A 15,288-nucleotide genomic window follows, 5' to 3' on the forward strand; every position below is an offset into this window, starting at 1 on the left:
GTAGCTTAGCACAATGACTGCAGTTGACAACCTATGGTCTATTTCACAATAGCTAAGGCTGACTATTATCAACATATATAACCATGATAAACATTCGGTCATAGATCACCCTTATTTGATCATGTTGTATGCTAGCAAAAACTCACATTGTACTTCACAAATATACATAACTATTCTTATTAATAAAAAAAATTTACAGGCTCCATTCTCTTTAAATTGTTTTCAATTTCCTGCAGATATCACTTCTCAGAGAGATTTTGTAGGGAGTGGAGAGATGGCTCAGCTGTTAAGAGCACTGGCTGCTCTTCAAGAGGACCCAAGTTCAATTCCCAGCACCCACATGACAGCACACAACTGTCTCTAACTCCAGTTCCAAGTGATCCAACACTCTCATATAGACACACATACAGGCAATATACCAATGCATATAAAATAAAAATAAAATTAGTTGAGAGAGAGAGAGAGAGAGAGAGAGAGAGAGATTGATTTTGTTGAAGGGAAAATGGAGCTACTGCAATGAAACTGAATAATAATCCCTATTAGTCAGTATTTGTCAACATTGACTGACAGTCATCAAACTCTGGCTAGTTCCTGGCAGAAGGTAATAGAAACTTCACGGTATCAGATATTCCTAATTCTCAAAAGCAGCAGGAAATCTACTTTTTTTTGTAAAAAAAAAAAAAAAAAGTATTTAGATACTAGCTTTTTAAAAGTTTCGAATGCCAGCAGCAAACCACTGAACTGAGAACGGGACTCCCGTTGAAGGAGTCAGAGAAAGGACTGAAAGAGCTGAAGGGACTTGAAACCCCATATGAACAACAATGCCAACCAACCAGAGCTTCCAGGGACTAAGCCACTACCCAAAGACTATACATGGACTGACCCTGGGCTCCAACCTCATAGGTAGCAATATTAGTAAGAGCACCAGTGGAAGGGGAAGCCCTTGGTCCTGCCAAGACTGAACCCCCAGTGAACGGGATTGTTGGGGGAAGGGTGGTAATGGGGGGAGGGTGGGGAGGGGAACACCCATATAGAAGGGAGGAGAATAGGGGTGTAGGGCGCCCTACAGTGGTGAACAACGGTACTACGCATGCGCAGGTTTTGCACCTGGTGTCAGTTGGCCATTAATATGCTAATGAGGGGCGGTACCATGCTAGTGAGGTGATTCATTCTCCGCCAATCCCTGGAGGACAAGTAGTGGGGTGATAGTGGGGTGACCCGTGCCCCACCAATCCCTGAGAGATTATTAGCATACTGTTGTGTATATAAGGTGAGCAACTTTGCCGCTCGTGGTCCCCCTGTCCCTGTTCAAGAGAGCTGTACAGTAAAGGCTTGTTCACAGAAGAATCCTGTTGCCGCGCGTCATTCTTACTGGCGAGACGTTGGGCGCGCGACAAAGTGGTGCTGAAACCCGGGAACCAACATCGCCGGTGCCGGGGGGACCCTTCAGTGTGCTGAAGAGGATTCAGAACTGCGAGAAGGTAAATTAAAAGGTAAGCTTCGAGAGGCATGCCCCCTTTTTGGAAGAGAGCATGTCAGAAACAGAGCAGAGTGAGAAATTAGGCTTCCTAGAGGCATGCCCCCTTTTTGGATTTAAGAGAGCATGTCAGAAACAGAGCGGAGTGAGAAATTAGGAGCGGGCAAAAAGAAAAAGGTTACTAAAACAAAAGTGAAAGAGATACAAAAGGCGGAAGAAACGCCGCCAGAGGAAAAAATAGGTATGCCCCGGAGGACGAAGTACAAGTCAACCGGAGAGGATACTTTGTATCCATTAAAAGAATTAGAAGCCTTAGAACTGGCTGGCAGTGACTCTGAGTAAGAGTTGTCAGAGTCGGAGGAGGAGGAATTAGAGGAAGAGGCAGCCATATATGAGGAAGAAAGTTATGGGCCTAGGTGGAGAGCCACTGTGAAGAAACCTAAAGTTATGGATCCTTTCTGGGCAAGGCTGGTAATTTTGTTTCTTTTTTTCTTTGTGTGGGATAGAGAAGCCACAGACAGCAAGCTTAAGCCCGGACCAAAACCTCTTTGGAGAATCGTCCCTGCCTGCTTAGAGGATAAACGATGTGAGGAAGCCATTAGAGCTGTTAGGACAGGTCAGAGGGTCCTTGCAGAGCAACAAGAGAGTATGTCGGAGGGAGAAAAGGTCTCGAAAGAAAAAAAGAAAAGAAAAGGAGATAAAAGGAACAGAGAGAAGGCAGAGATAAAAAAAAAAGAGGATAATCAGGACCAGGAAACAAATAAGATATATTCTTCTTTAAAAGCCTTGACCTTAGAAATGTCAGACAATCTAGAAACCATCACCGACAGCTTAGAGAAAGTGAAACTAAAGGTAGAACCATCGGGTCCCGGGCCTCCCGCAGAGCAACAAAAGGAAGCGCAGGACTCGACCTCAGTTCCACCACCAGACTCGTATTGACCCCTGGAATGGGAACTCAGGTGGTGGATACAGATTTTAAAGGCCGCAGTAAGCAGAATTCAGAAGGATCACAGAAATTGAAAGCATGTGCAAAGATAAAGATTTGGGGTAGTGGTGAGTAAACCTTGTCAAAAGGGGACAAGGTAATAATGGTAAAATGTTTTTGCATGTGTGTTCTTTTAGAGTTATGTTAAAATCTAGAGAAGCAGAGTCAATTCTCATAGATGCTTTTAGTCTTTGGACCCTGACTAGAGACAGTTTACACCCTGGACAAGAGAGAGAATGGGGTTGAGAAAAACAGTCCTCCCGAACTCTCCACAGATGCTTTGGCAAAAGAAGGAAATGAGCTTAAACTTTTTGGAGCTCTCCTGGGAACAGAAGGAGGTGGGAGACTTCTTGCCTCCTTGCTGGCTCCTATTGGAGAAGTGCTTATTTCTGATTCTGGGTTCTTTAGGTAGGATGTCTGGGTCCTTTTGGTGGAACACCATCTAGTTCTTTTCCTCTGTGTCTATTGTCTGTCCTTGGTGCACCAAGCTGTCCATGTATGTCAATTTATGTCTGGGTTTTTCTTCTCATTGCTTCAATGTTTTGTGTTTCATGTTTAAAAGAAAAGGTTAAAATTTTAAATGCTGGTTGATTCACCCATTGATGTAGCTTTAACTCCTTTCATGAAAGGAACAAATAAATAAAAAGTTTCAATTGGCTTTTGGAGCCTGCATCTGTAGCTAGAAGCCTAAGTCGACTGGGCAAGCTCCCCAGGGGGCTGGCTAAATGTTTATACTAGCCGATCCTAAAGACACCAGGAGCTTCACAGCTTCTAAGGTAATGGAACTGATGGCTGTCTCTCTTAGAAAAATCTTTGACTGTGATTATTGGACTCAACAGGTGACAAGGTGTTTCTCTTAAAACTACAGCTAGAAAAAGTAAAAATGGTGATTGATTTAAATATTAAAGGTATGTGTAGCCACTTCAATTTTGTTTCTGATTGGTTTTAAATGTATAAATATTCTCTACATGCCTTGGTTATGGACTATTGGCTTTTAAGTTATTGGATATGGTTTTAAAAAATGTGACATTGGTAACAGAAAGTTGACATAAAACTGGTAAATTTGGATGGAGTCATTCTAGACAACATGTGGCATGAGCCAATCTAGGGAAACAGGTCTAAATTGGGATGATACTTTTATGGAAATCTTATCCTAGAAACCAGGCTTCTAAAAGATTTTAAGGCAATGTCTCTTTGTTGAGGTATTGGAGACCGCACCATCATGCGTTCATATGTAGGAATTGGCAGTCAAACCTTGTAGCATGAAGGATAGACTCAGTGTTTTGGAGACTGGATTTTGGGATGATGAGGCTGATCTCGAGGAAGAGGCTGCTCAGTGTGAGAGGGAGAGATATGATCTAGACTGGCCACACGCTAGTGCCACGTGGCAACGAGGCAGACAATTAGGCAAGAAAGCAGTTATACCAAAATTATGAAAAGATCATTTAAAAACATTAAATGATTTTCAAAAATTACTAGGAAGCATAAATTGGATTCGACCCTATATTAAAATGCCCAATGTAGATTTACAACCACTTTATGAGATCCTGAAAGGGGATTCTCAGCTTACTTCACCCCGTGCTTTAATCAAGGAAGCACGATTATCCTTGAGGAAAGTAGAAGAAAGATTGGAAAAGGCAATGCTAAAAAGGTACAAGGAAAAGGAGGATCTCCTTTTGTGTATACTGAGAGCCTTTCGTCAACCTACAGGAGTGCTATGGCAACAGGGACCGCTTCTTTGGATTTATCTCCATATTTCTCCTAATAAGACCCTTGAATATTACCCTTCTGCTGTTGCACAGCTTGCTGTGTTAGGCGTTAAATCTTGTATTCAGCATTTTGGTATTTTACCCAAGAAAATTATTATACCATATACAACTGCTTAGATAGAAACATTGTGTGCCTTGATAGATGATTGGGCCATATTACGCTGTAGTTTTGGTGGAGAGTTTGCCAATCATTATCCTAAGGATCCTTTGCTACAATTTTTTACTGAACACCCAGTGATCTTTCCTAAGATCACTGCCTCAGAGCCTTTGTCTGGAGTGTTAGATATTTATACAGATGGCTCCAAAACAGGTGTAGGTGCCTATCTGGTTGATTCTCAAGAACCAGTATTAATTCAATACAGTCCAGGCACCCCCCAAATTACAGAATGTAAAATTGTATTGGAAGTTTTCAAAAGATTTCATGATTCTTTTAATTTAATTTCTGACTCTGCTTATGTAGTTAATGCTGTGCGCTCACTTGAAATTGCAGGGCCAATTCGGTCGAGTAGTACCGTATGTCAAATTCTTTTAGAATTACAAAATTTGATTTGGGCCAGAAAAAATAAAATTTTCATACAACATATTCGAGCTCATACTAATTTGCCTGGTCCCATGACCAGTAATAACGCCCTGGTGGATGCTAGTACTCATAGAGAGTTTATTTTTCATGCCACTCCGGTTGATCTCGCTAGAGAATTTCATCAAAAGTTTCATGTACCTGTCTTTACTCTTCAACAAAAATTTAAAATCTCTAGAGCTGCAGCTCGTGATGTGGTGTTACGTTGCCAAAATTGTGTTCAATTTCACCACCCTCCTCATGTGGGGATTAACCCTCGTGGTCTGATCCCGCTAAAACTTTGGCAGATGGATGTCACACACATATCTCAATTTGGAAATTTAAAATATGCTCATGTTTCTGTTGATACCTGTTCCGGTATTATACACGCTACTCTGATGACTGATGAAAAGGCTCGTAATGCCATTAGCCATTGCTTAGAGGCATGGGCAGCCTGGGGAAAGCCTGATAGTCTCAAGACAGACAACGGGCCTGCCTACACTGCAAAGTCCTTTCAGGCATTTTGCCAGACAATGCAGGTCGGTCATACTACAGGCTTACCATACAATCCCCAGGGTCAAGGAATTGTGGAAAGAGTACATCGTACCTTAAAAGAGCTTATACAAAAACAAAAAGAGGGAATTGCCAGCGGCCAAACACCGAAAGGACAACTTTCTTTGGCTCTTTTTACTCTAAATTTCTTAATTTTGGATGCGCATGGCCGCTCTGCTGCGGATCGCCATGCTACTACTACACCTACAATGCAGAAGTAAAGTGGAAGGATGTCTTAACTGATGAATGGCGTGGCCCACATCCCGTGATTTCGAGATCTAGGGGAGCGATTTGTGTTTTTCTGCAGAATCAAGAAAATCCAATTTGGGTACCCGACCGCTTGACTCGAAAATTGCCTTCTGCTCTTCCTGAAGATGAGACTACGAACCCTACTATTATTACTGGGAATGGTAATACAGGTTAATTAGCTCACCCTGTGGGCTATTGCCAGATCCTGGCCAGTACCCATGCCAGTTCATAGCAATTCTACTGTTTTGAGAATAAGACTGGCAAGCATAATCTCTGGCCTTGGTCTCAATGGATGCTGTCCAATGAGCAAGGGGTATATACATCCCTGACCCCCTTTGCTGGGTTGATGGGTGAGAACTTCGTGCTGTATAATGTTTCAGCTACCAGAAAAGGTGATACCAGGTTGATCAATATTCAATATAATAACCTCTTGGCAAATAATATTGCCACTAGTACTTCAGTATGTGTTAGATCACCTTTTGTCTTTCTGATAAGCACTAATGTCAGCAATGGTGTTTTAAATTGTAATAGCACTGATGTAGTCTGCTATTTAGCTGAATGCTGGGATGGCACCAATGACACCGCAGTGATGGTTAAGATTCCCTCCTTTGTGCCAATCCCAGTGGAGGCAAACCCAGCTAGCTTTCCTATTCTTAATTTACTGAGAGCCGAAAGAGATTTTGGAATTACGGCAGTCATAATTTCAGCCACTGTGCTGTCTGCTGCCGAAGCTACCACAGCTACAATCGCTATGACCAATCAAATACAGACGGCTGAGACTGTCAATCAGATTGTAGAAAGAACTGCAGTGGCGCTAGAGATACAAGAAGAATTTAATACCCATTTGGCATCTGGCCTTCTATTAGCCAATCAAAGGATAGATTTAGTTCAAGAACAAATTGAAGCACTGTATCATATGACACAGCTGTCTTGTGTTTCCGCCCTTAGAGGTTTATGCATTATTCCTTTTCGAGCTAACTTTTCTCAGCATTTTCAACAGAGCAAAGAAATCTCAAATTATCTGAAAGGAAACTGGTCCATGAAAGCAGAGCAACTATCAAGACAATTGCTGATACAGACTGCTGTCCTCAACAGGACTAGGCTGGACCCCATCACAGTTGAAGACTTTACCTCATGGATTACCAATGCTTTCTCCCTTGTTAAGGAGTGGGCGGGCATGTTTGCCTGGGGAGCTATTGTCCTCCTGGGATGCGGAATAGATCTCTGGCTTATTGGCCGTTTAAAAAGAGAACATGCCAGACACAAAGTGGTTGTTTACCAGGCTATGACCGCCATCAAAAAGGGTGCTTCTCCCAACATATGGCTGGCCTCTTTGAAAGATTAAGAGTTCGCCCTAGATCATTTTTGTCACTGTCACGTGGAGTCATTGTATCCAGAGACTGGCAACTTTCCTCGAGCTCGGACCAACCTAAGACATGGGGCCCAGTGGTGATAGGGTAACTCTACGACAGGTAAGGCCGAGTTTGGATGAGAACGACCTAAGACAGGAGCAATGACAAGATTGAGGTGACACCCAGATCTAGACCAGTCATTTTATTAAACAAAAAAGGGGGAGATGTAGGGCGCCCTCCAGTGGTGAACAACGGTACTACGCATGCGCAGGTTTTGCACCTGGTGTCAGTTGGCCATTAATATGCTAATGAGGGGCGGTACCATGCTAGTGAGGTGATTCATTCTCCGCCAATCCCTGGAGGACAAGTAGTGGGGTGATAGTGGGGTGACCCGTGCCCCACCAATCCCTGAGAGATTATTAGCATACTGTTGTGTATATAAGGCGAGCAACTTTGCCGCTCGTGGTCCCCCTGTCCCTGTTCAAGAGAGCTGTACAGTAAAGGCTTGTTCACAGAAGAATCCTGTTGCCGAGCGTCATTCTTACTGTCGAGACGTTGGGCGTGCGACATAGGGGGATGTTGGCATAGAAACCAGGAAAGGGAATAACATTTGAAATGTAAATAAGAAATACCCAATTTAATAAAGATGGGAAAAAAAGTTGGTTTCAAGGGCTGGAGAGATGCCTCAGTGGTTAAGAGCATTGACTGCTCTTCCATAAGTCCTGAGTTCAATTTCCAGCAACCATATGGCGGCTCACAACCATCTGTAATGGGATCTGATGTCCTCTTCTGGTGTGTCTTTAGAAAATGACAGAGAACTCATACAGAAAATAAATCTTTTTTTAAAATGGTTTTAAATACATGTCCCTTTCTCTCCACTTTCCATAAAATCTCTCATAACTTCAGGAAATTGATAACAATGCAGCTCTGTCTGATAAAAAAAAAATCTTGTCTTTTCATCGTGAGTGTGTGTGTGTGTGAGTGTGTGTGAGTGTGTGTGTGTGAGTGTGTGTGTGAGTGTGTGTGAGTGTGTGTGTGAGTGTGTGTGTGTGAGTGTGTGTGTGAGTGTGTGTGTGAGTGTGTGTGTGTGTGAGTGTGTGTGTGTGAGTGTGTGTGTGTGAGTGTGTGTGTGTGTGAGTGTGTGTGTGTGAGTGTGTGTGTGTGAGTGTGTGTGAGTGTGTGTGTGTGAGTGTGTGTGAGTGTGTGTGTGTGAGTGTGTGTGTGAGTGTGTGTGTGAGTGTGTGTGTGAGTGTGTGTGTGAGTGTGTGTGTGTGTGTGAGTGTGTGTGTGTGAGTGTGTGAGTGTGTGTGTGTGTGAGTGTGTGTGTGTGTGTGTGTGAGATTGGGGCTGGGGATATATACATGTGGAGAACAGAAGTTGATGCTGCACATCTTCCTCTACCTCTCTACCTTAGTTTCTGAGATAGGGTTTCTCAATTGAACCCAGAGTTCACCGATTGGCCAGGCTAGCTCATCAGCGACCCTGCTGCCGCCCTGTTCCAGCACTATAGGATCATGGGTGAGCACTGCCATGGCCCACGTTTTTATGTGGATGATGAGAATATGGACAAAGTTCTTCATGTTTGAGTTGCAGGCACTTTATGGACCAGCCTTTATGGTCATCTCCAGACCTTTAAATTGTGCTTTTAAAATAAGATCACAAATATCTAGTGGTTGAGAAAGCCCAGGATGGTGTGATAAGGAAAAGCGAAGTTGGGGGTAACCTTGCCTTTCCCTGCTTCTACACTGTGGATGGACATCCAGAAGAGGAAGTATTGTGATGGGACGGGATAGGGCAGAGGGTCCTCCATCTTGTATTCTAGGACGGTTTTCAAGTTTAACTAGAGCCTAATATCCTTGAGGGTGAAACCTATGGAAAACTACCCAACTCTATTTTAAGAATCAAAGGTCAGGAGCTCTAGCCAGCTTATCCTGGTCTTTGTCAAAACTGCCTGTTTGTGTAGAACCCCCTCCAGTCAACCACTCATCTTAGCAGCCCGTTTGTGCGGAGGCCCACCCCCTTCCAGCTGGCTAATCTCAGCTTCTGTCAAAACGGCTCACTCTGTAAAGCCCTCAGCAGTTTCCAAACAGGATGCCTGCACTGGGTCTCTGCCTTTAAAATCACCATGTCCTGGACCGTTCTCAATACTCAGGGCCACACCTGGGTCCCTGAATGCTTGGGTGTGGTCCCAGCTGGCTGAAATAAAGACTTAATTGGCTATACACTGTCTGAGTGGTCATCTCTGGTGAGCTCCCGACAACACTATGTCATCTTATTTGTTTAAAAATCTGTCTACTACCAGTCTGGAAACTTCTCATAGAAAGGACCACACCTAGGTTTTTTTTTTTTTGTTTTTTTTTTTTGTTTTTTTTTTTGCCTGGTACTTGGCACATGAAAAGAACAAAATAAATATATTTCGATGGAGAGGTAAACACCAAATTAATGTGCCATCCATCCCAAACCATTCTTTCTCTAAAATATCTCTCATTGAAGACGTCGTTTCCAATGATTCCACACCTCATAATTAAGTTGCTCAGTAAAACAGATGACTATATTGATTAGTGGTCAAAATATGTTTGCTTTCTACATTTCCATTGTTGTCCTGAAAACTTATCTGGACTGAGCAAGTTGTATTTGGTATTTGGGTATTTAGAAGTGTGTGTGTGCGTGTGTATGCAGCAACAATTAAAGAAAAAGATAAATTGGAAAGAGAAAAAGGCTGGGAGAGTTTTGAGCGAAGAAGGAAAGAGGGAAGTAATATAATTTTAATCTCAAAACATTTTTAAAACATTTCCCATTGCAGTACTAATGCCAAGAAACACGTATTTCAAACAGCTGGTGTGAAACAAACAAAACAAAGGCATTTTAAGAAAGCAAGAAGGGGTTGGGGATTTAGCTCAGAAATAGAGCGCTTGCCTAGCAAGTGCAAGGTCCTGGGTTCAGTCCTCAGCTCCAGAAAAAAAAAGAAAGCAAGCAAGAATGTGGTCTGTGGATGCTGGATAGGAAGAGAGTCCCCTCCTGGTCCCTGTGCCCAGGAGATCACTGAGCCATCTGTACACAAGGAGTCCTAGGTTGACATTGGGAACCATCTTTGCTGCCTCAACTACACTTGATGGGGTTTCTTCTTCTCTCCTCGGTATCTCCTATATGTGAGATGTGGAGGGGAAAGACAGTAAGAACAGCGGGAAAGATTTATTCCCTGCTATTTATGTGCAAATGGAAATGCTTCATTCTGATTGAAAGGGAGGGCTGTAAGCAAGTGAGAGGCCTCGTTAAGTAAAGACGCTTGCTGGTGACCTGAGTTCAATGCCCTAAACCCACAAAAACGCAGAAGGAGAGAACCAACTTCCCGACACTGTCATCCGACCTCCACACTTGTGTCACGGTGTGTGCACACTTGTGTGCATCCCCCACATACGTTATGGATACACACACATGCAATAAGAATAAACAGTGAAATCCACTTTAAAAAGGAGGCTAATGTTAGAGTTCCTGGTGGTTTTCAGCCAATTTCTTCACTCTTTTCCCCTCCATACACTATTCTACTGCCATATCTCAACTTCCTTTAACATCTATAATATTTGACATAAAATGTTTACTCTATACTTATGAACATCAATTTTTAGTTTTTCTATTAAAAAAATTAATGTCTAGGAAACTTAAAAATAACTCAGTGGACACTCACAGCTTCATTATCTCCTCACAAACATGAACAAGAAACAACTTTTCCCCCATAAGTGGAGCTTGGCAATGCAGACTTCATTTAACCACTGTTGAAGGGTTAAGTTTTCTGAACTAATACTTGGTCCCCTTGAGCTCACCACTGCGAGTAATGATCCAGGGAGAGGCAAAAGAATACGAAAGAAATGGGAGCAACTTTGAAAATTCATAATACCAAAGTAAGCAGGAGAGCTTCCAGGGCTGGGTCTGGGGTAAGGCACCAAGGCTTACCAGAATAGAGGACGTTGTCACCTGAAGACTTGAACTTTGGGTGTTCCAAACTATTTCTTCCGTTTGGGGGAGCAGAACTCCTCTCACTGAGAAAAGACAACATAAAATGTCAATTCTGCGATGCTGCTGTATTTGAGATCCACATACGGCAGCATTTGTACACACTGGACTACAGGAAGAGCCTGCTCCTGTAACGTGTCACAGCAAATTAACATAGCCAAAGCAAGTAACTGTGCTCACAAAACTCAGTCCTTCCAACCCTGAGCCCCAGACTGATTGAATTAGGGTACAGACAAAACGCAAACCAAACAGAAATCTGTATCACAGAACAGACTTTGGACCAATCAAAAAGCCTAAAACCCTTTACTGTGGTTCCTCATGCTCAGGTGACCCTCCCCCCCCACTATAAAATTTTTTGTTGCTACTTCATAGCTGTAATTTTGTTACTGTTATGAATTGTAATGTAAATATCTGTGTTATTTGAGGTTCTAGGTGACCCCTGTGAAAGGGCGTTCAACCACCAAAGAGGTTACAACTTATAAGTTGAGAACCACTGAAATAAGGCAAAAGCTGGGTTTTAAATAACCAATCTCTCTGGGTTATTTTGGTCCTGTTTCTGTTTTGTCACTTTCAATTTTCTATCCATACACATCACCTAGTCATGCAGCAATGCTGGAGTGTTGCAGAACATGTCTTCAGTGTCAGGACTGCATAAGTCACAAATCATTCTTTGAGCAATTAGAATGTGGCATTTCATTTATCTTAACCTCTTCCTCTAAAAATGAATCACTAAGGCCAGCAAGATGGCTTAGTGGGAAAGCCAGACAATCTGAGTTCAACCCCCAGGATCCAAACGGTATAAGGAAAGAATAGACTCCCACAGGTTGTCCTCTGACCTCCACACATACACTGTAGACTGAACATGCCCAAAGAAATAAAGAGAGGGGAGGGGGAGGAGAAGGAAGGATGGGGAGAGAATTAGAGAGAGGAGGAGAGGGGGAGGAGGGGAGGGGGAGAGGAGGGAGAAGTTTAAAGACATCATTATAAGTATGTTTCTCATTTTCCACTTTAGCGACTGGTATCTTTCCTATTTTCTCACTTCAGTTAAATGTATTGTGCTGGATGTTTTCAAGGCTAAAGGACCTGCAAAGTAAAGACATCATGGCAAAGCAGACAGAAACTAAGCAATGACAGTGAGTAAGTTAGAACTCTGTCTCTGATGAATTAAAATGATGCAGTAGCTTGACTGTAAGTAAGCTTTGCCCTGGGATGACCGACTGGAAGACCATTCTATCCCCCAAACCCACGGGGGTCCCCTCTCCTCCATGATCGCAGCTCCATCTGCTCCTTGTGATCCAGAAGGGGTGTCCATAGCCATAGCACCCAGCTCTCTCAGCCAGCTTCCGTCAGCTCTCCTCTTCCGATCCATTTCTTCTGCTGACTTTAAGCCTTAACCAAGTGGCCGTTTCCAACAGCTGACACTGTGGTGGCCCTGCTGCACCATAGCCTGTTGTGATCCCCATTTTCTACTTTCTTTTTTTCCTCACACTTTGTTACCATCCCTTTAAACTATTTCTAACTGCCATGCTGTTCTCCACTTGCCCTGCCCTGTGACCTTCTATGGAGAATATTGCAGGAAGCCAATGACTAATCTCTCACAAAACAGGATGGGTCCTGTCTTGTGCATCTTCGCCATACTATATTGAGAAAGGAAAACCACAGGAGGACGTCATGAGTGATTTTCAACTCACCATTGATAAGCTGGAGAGACTTGGGATCTGGATTCAAAGAAGAATTTCCCATTAAAAAGTTCTGGTGCAGTGTCTCAGCGATATAATCTCTGAAGTTACTGATCGTATAGACGGCCGTGGGTTTATCATCCAGCTCTACAAGGCCATGGTTCTCCACCTTGTTGGAGTGAAGGCTTATGAGGTCCCAGGTGGTATTGCTGATGGCCTCGCCGTTGAAAGTAACTGCATAGTGAACATCTATCCCACTACGGTAACAGGAAGATAAGTTAAGTTCCTCTAAAAAAGCACAAAGAAGGGCACTTTGGGTATATAGAGAGCATTAGGCCAAAGGAGGGAATCTGATAAGGCACGGATTCCATCGGCATTCTCTGCAGACTCTGAGAGCCTCTGGCACTACTTCTGCCTCTCCAGAGAATGGAAGGTCATAGGTTTAATAGGACAAGAATCCTAAGGAATCCACAGTCAACCCTATCACATTATCAGAGGTCTTCATGTCCCCCCTTCTCAACTGCTTCCTTCTCTTTCACAGCCAACTCCTTTCCTTTCACTAATTCCCATCTTCCTTCTTTCACTGTATGAATAAATGTTCTTGGGGGAAAGACCTAAGAGAGGCTGGTAGGCTAATTAGAACCTTCATGATGTGGAGAAGCTGGGATGGTACAAGTCCAGAGCCAAATTAATAGTATTTATTGCCCACTTCTGTGTGTGACCTGACACTTCTGTTACTATTAGATAAGTCCTCTGGGATGTACAGACCCCTTAGCTCCCATCCACCCCCAAGCTAAGATAACAGAGATCTCCCCACTTTATCATGACCTGAGATTTCCACCACTGTATTGAGTATATATGTGGTTTGTGGCTTTCTTTGTTCTGATGGTATGAAAATTTCATGAAACTACTGTTATGTGGAAACATGGAATTTGCTGTAAGCCAAATCTATGTTCCCAGGCCACGGTCACATAGTTGCCACCAGAATGACCTATCTCTTATCCTCTTTGAAAGATGTCTCTTGAATCAAGACCTGTTACAATTTGTACTTCCTGTTTAAAATAGATATACTATTTCACAGAGATGGCTTAGCCAATGAAGGAGCTTGCCAACCAACAGAGCTTAATTTCTGGACCCTTGTAATGTGAAGGAAAGAACCAACTTCTACAAGTTGACTCTAGCCTCTCTATATATTCTATGGTATACACACATGCACACATACTCACAAACACACACACACACATACTCACAAATACACACACACACATACTCACAAACACACACATACTCACAAACACACACACACACACACACACACACACACACACACACACTCCTTCTAACTCCTCCCTAAAAGAACACATTTTTCTCCTAGTTCCTTATTATTGCTATCAGAAAAGCAATGTACTAAACCAGAGCTTCTTTTTGAGGAAGAAAAATTTTCAAGCTTTAGGCAAGAAGTTAAATGTAGAAATAAAGCAACATATTTTTAATGTAGGTAGGTAGGTAAACAGACAGACAGACAGACAGACAGACAGACAGACAGATAAACACTCTAGAATATATTCTAAAATGACAGCTATGTGAATGTTTCAGGGGACCTGGAACTTCTGAGTGACAACCCAGAGAATTTACAGGCCAATAAATTTTAAGGCAAAACCATTAAGGATGTTATGACATGACTTTTCTTTTGACCTGTTTACAACACTCTAACTTAGTTACTCAACATATGTAACTTAGACATCTTTATGGGCATTTTTTTTGGCTCTATTTTTTTCTTTTTTCTTTTGCCGATTCCCTCATTAATGAATAAAATGAAACAACAGTACACGCTAAAAGATAACTATCTACAAAGCTAGCTTTGTTTTTCACTATCCCTTCATACAAACCATTGAAGAAAAGGCTTGATGGAAGGGAGGAGGGAGAGCAAATTAGCAACAGTTGGTGTGTTGTTTGACGTTTTCCTGGCCATTTGAAGAAATATTATGAGAAGATTAAATTGGGAAACAGCTGGAAATGTGTCTCTTGGACACTCCCTCACCAGGGCGTCTCTTACAAACAACAATTTCTAGGTGTTCTCAATATACTAGGCAACCACTGCATCTCACTCGGTCTTTACAATAAGGTTAGGAAAAGGTTTATCTCTTCAGAATATTGCTAAGGAAATGATACTAAGGTTTTTAAGAAGTTAAAGGGCTTCTTAAAATTTCACACAGAAGATGTGGTGGAGTTGCCCTTTCACCTCGGCACCATATTGTGAACCGCTCAACCTGCTCAGACTGGGCTGCATCATGTCAAGGGAGTCTCTGCGCCAGTCACCAGGCTGGCCTCCAGCCTGCCTCTTCACACAGCCTTCACATCTGGCATACAAGATACCTCCGGGGGAAAACCTTCCAAAAACACAAGCCAGATGTATAATAGAAGATGTCTATTTCAGACATTCTATGGCAGCAAATGACTCCCAACTCCAAACACAAAAACAGGCGACATCTTCCCATGAAGTTACTTAAATATTCATGTGTGCTTATGTAGATATGTATGTATGTGTGTGAGTATATACATACATAGTGGAGTGTATGCTTATTCAATCGCCACTGTCATGTGCTTGTAAAAGGATTTTGTTATTGTAACTGCCTTCTTCTCTTAAGTTTCTATGAT

The 15,288-nt window shown here is 42.6% G+C and overlaps 1 protein-coding gene across 2 annotated transcripts in view; it reads right to left on the minus strand.

Moving 5' to 3' along the window:
- Impg2 (interphotoreceptor matrix proteoglycan 2) overlaps nt 1-15,288 on the minus strand; it is a 95,671-nt gene that overhangs the window by 26,034 nt on the left and 54,349 nt on the right. For both annotated transcript variants that reach the window (XM_087575431.1, NM_139088.4), the window contains 2 exon segments: nt 12,643-12,887; nt 10,892-10,977 (listed from right to left, as the gene is read on the minus strand). In XM_087575431.1, coding sequence (XP_087431557.1) covers nt 10,892-10,977; nt 12,643-12,887 — 331 coding nt within the window.

Source organism: Rattus norvegicus, chromosome 11, assembly GCF_021556685.1.
Source record: "Rattus norvegicus strain SHRSP/BbbUtx chromosome 11, alternate assembly SHRSP_T2T, whole genome shotgun sequence".
In the NCBI taxonomy this organism is placed as follows: Eukaryota; Metazoa; Chordata; class Mammalia; order Rodentia; family Muridae; genus Rattus; species Rattus norvegicus.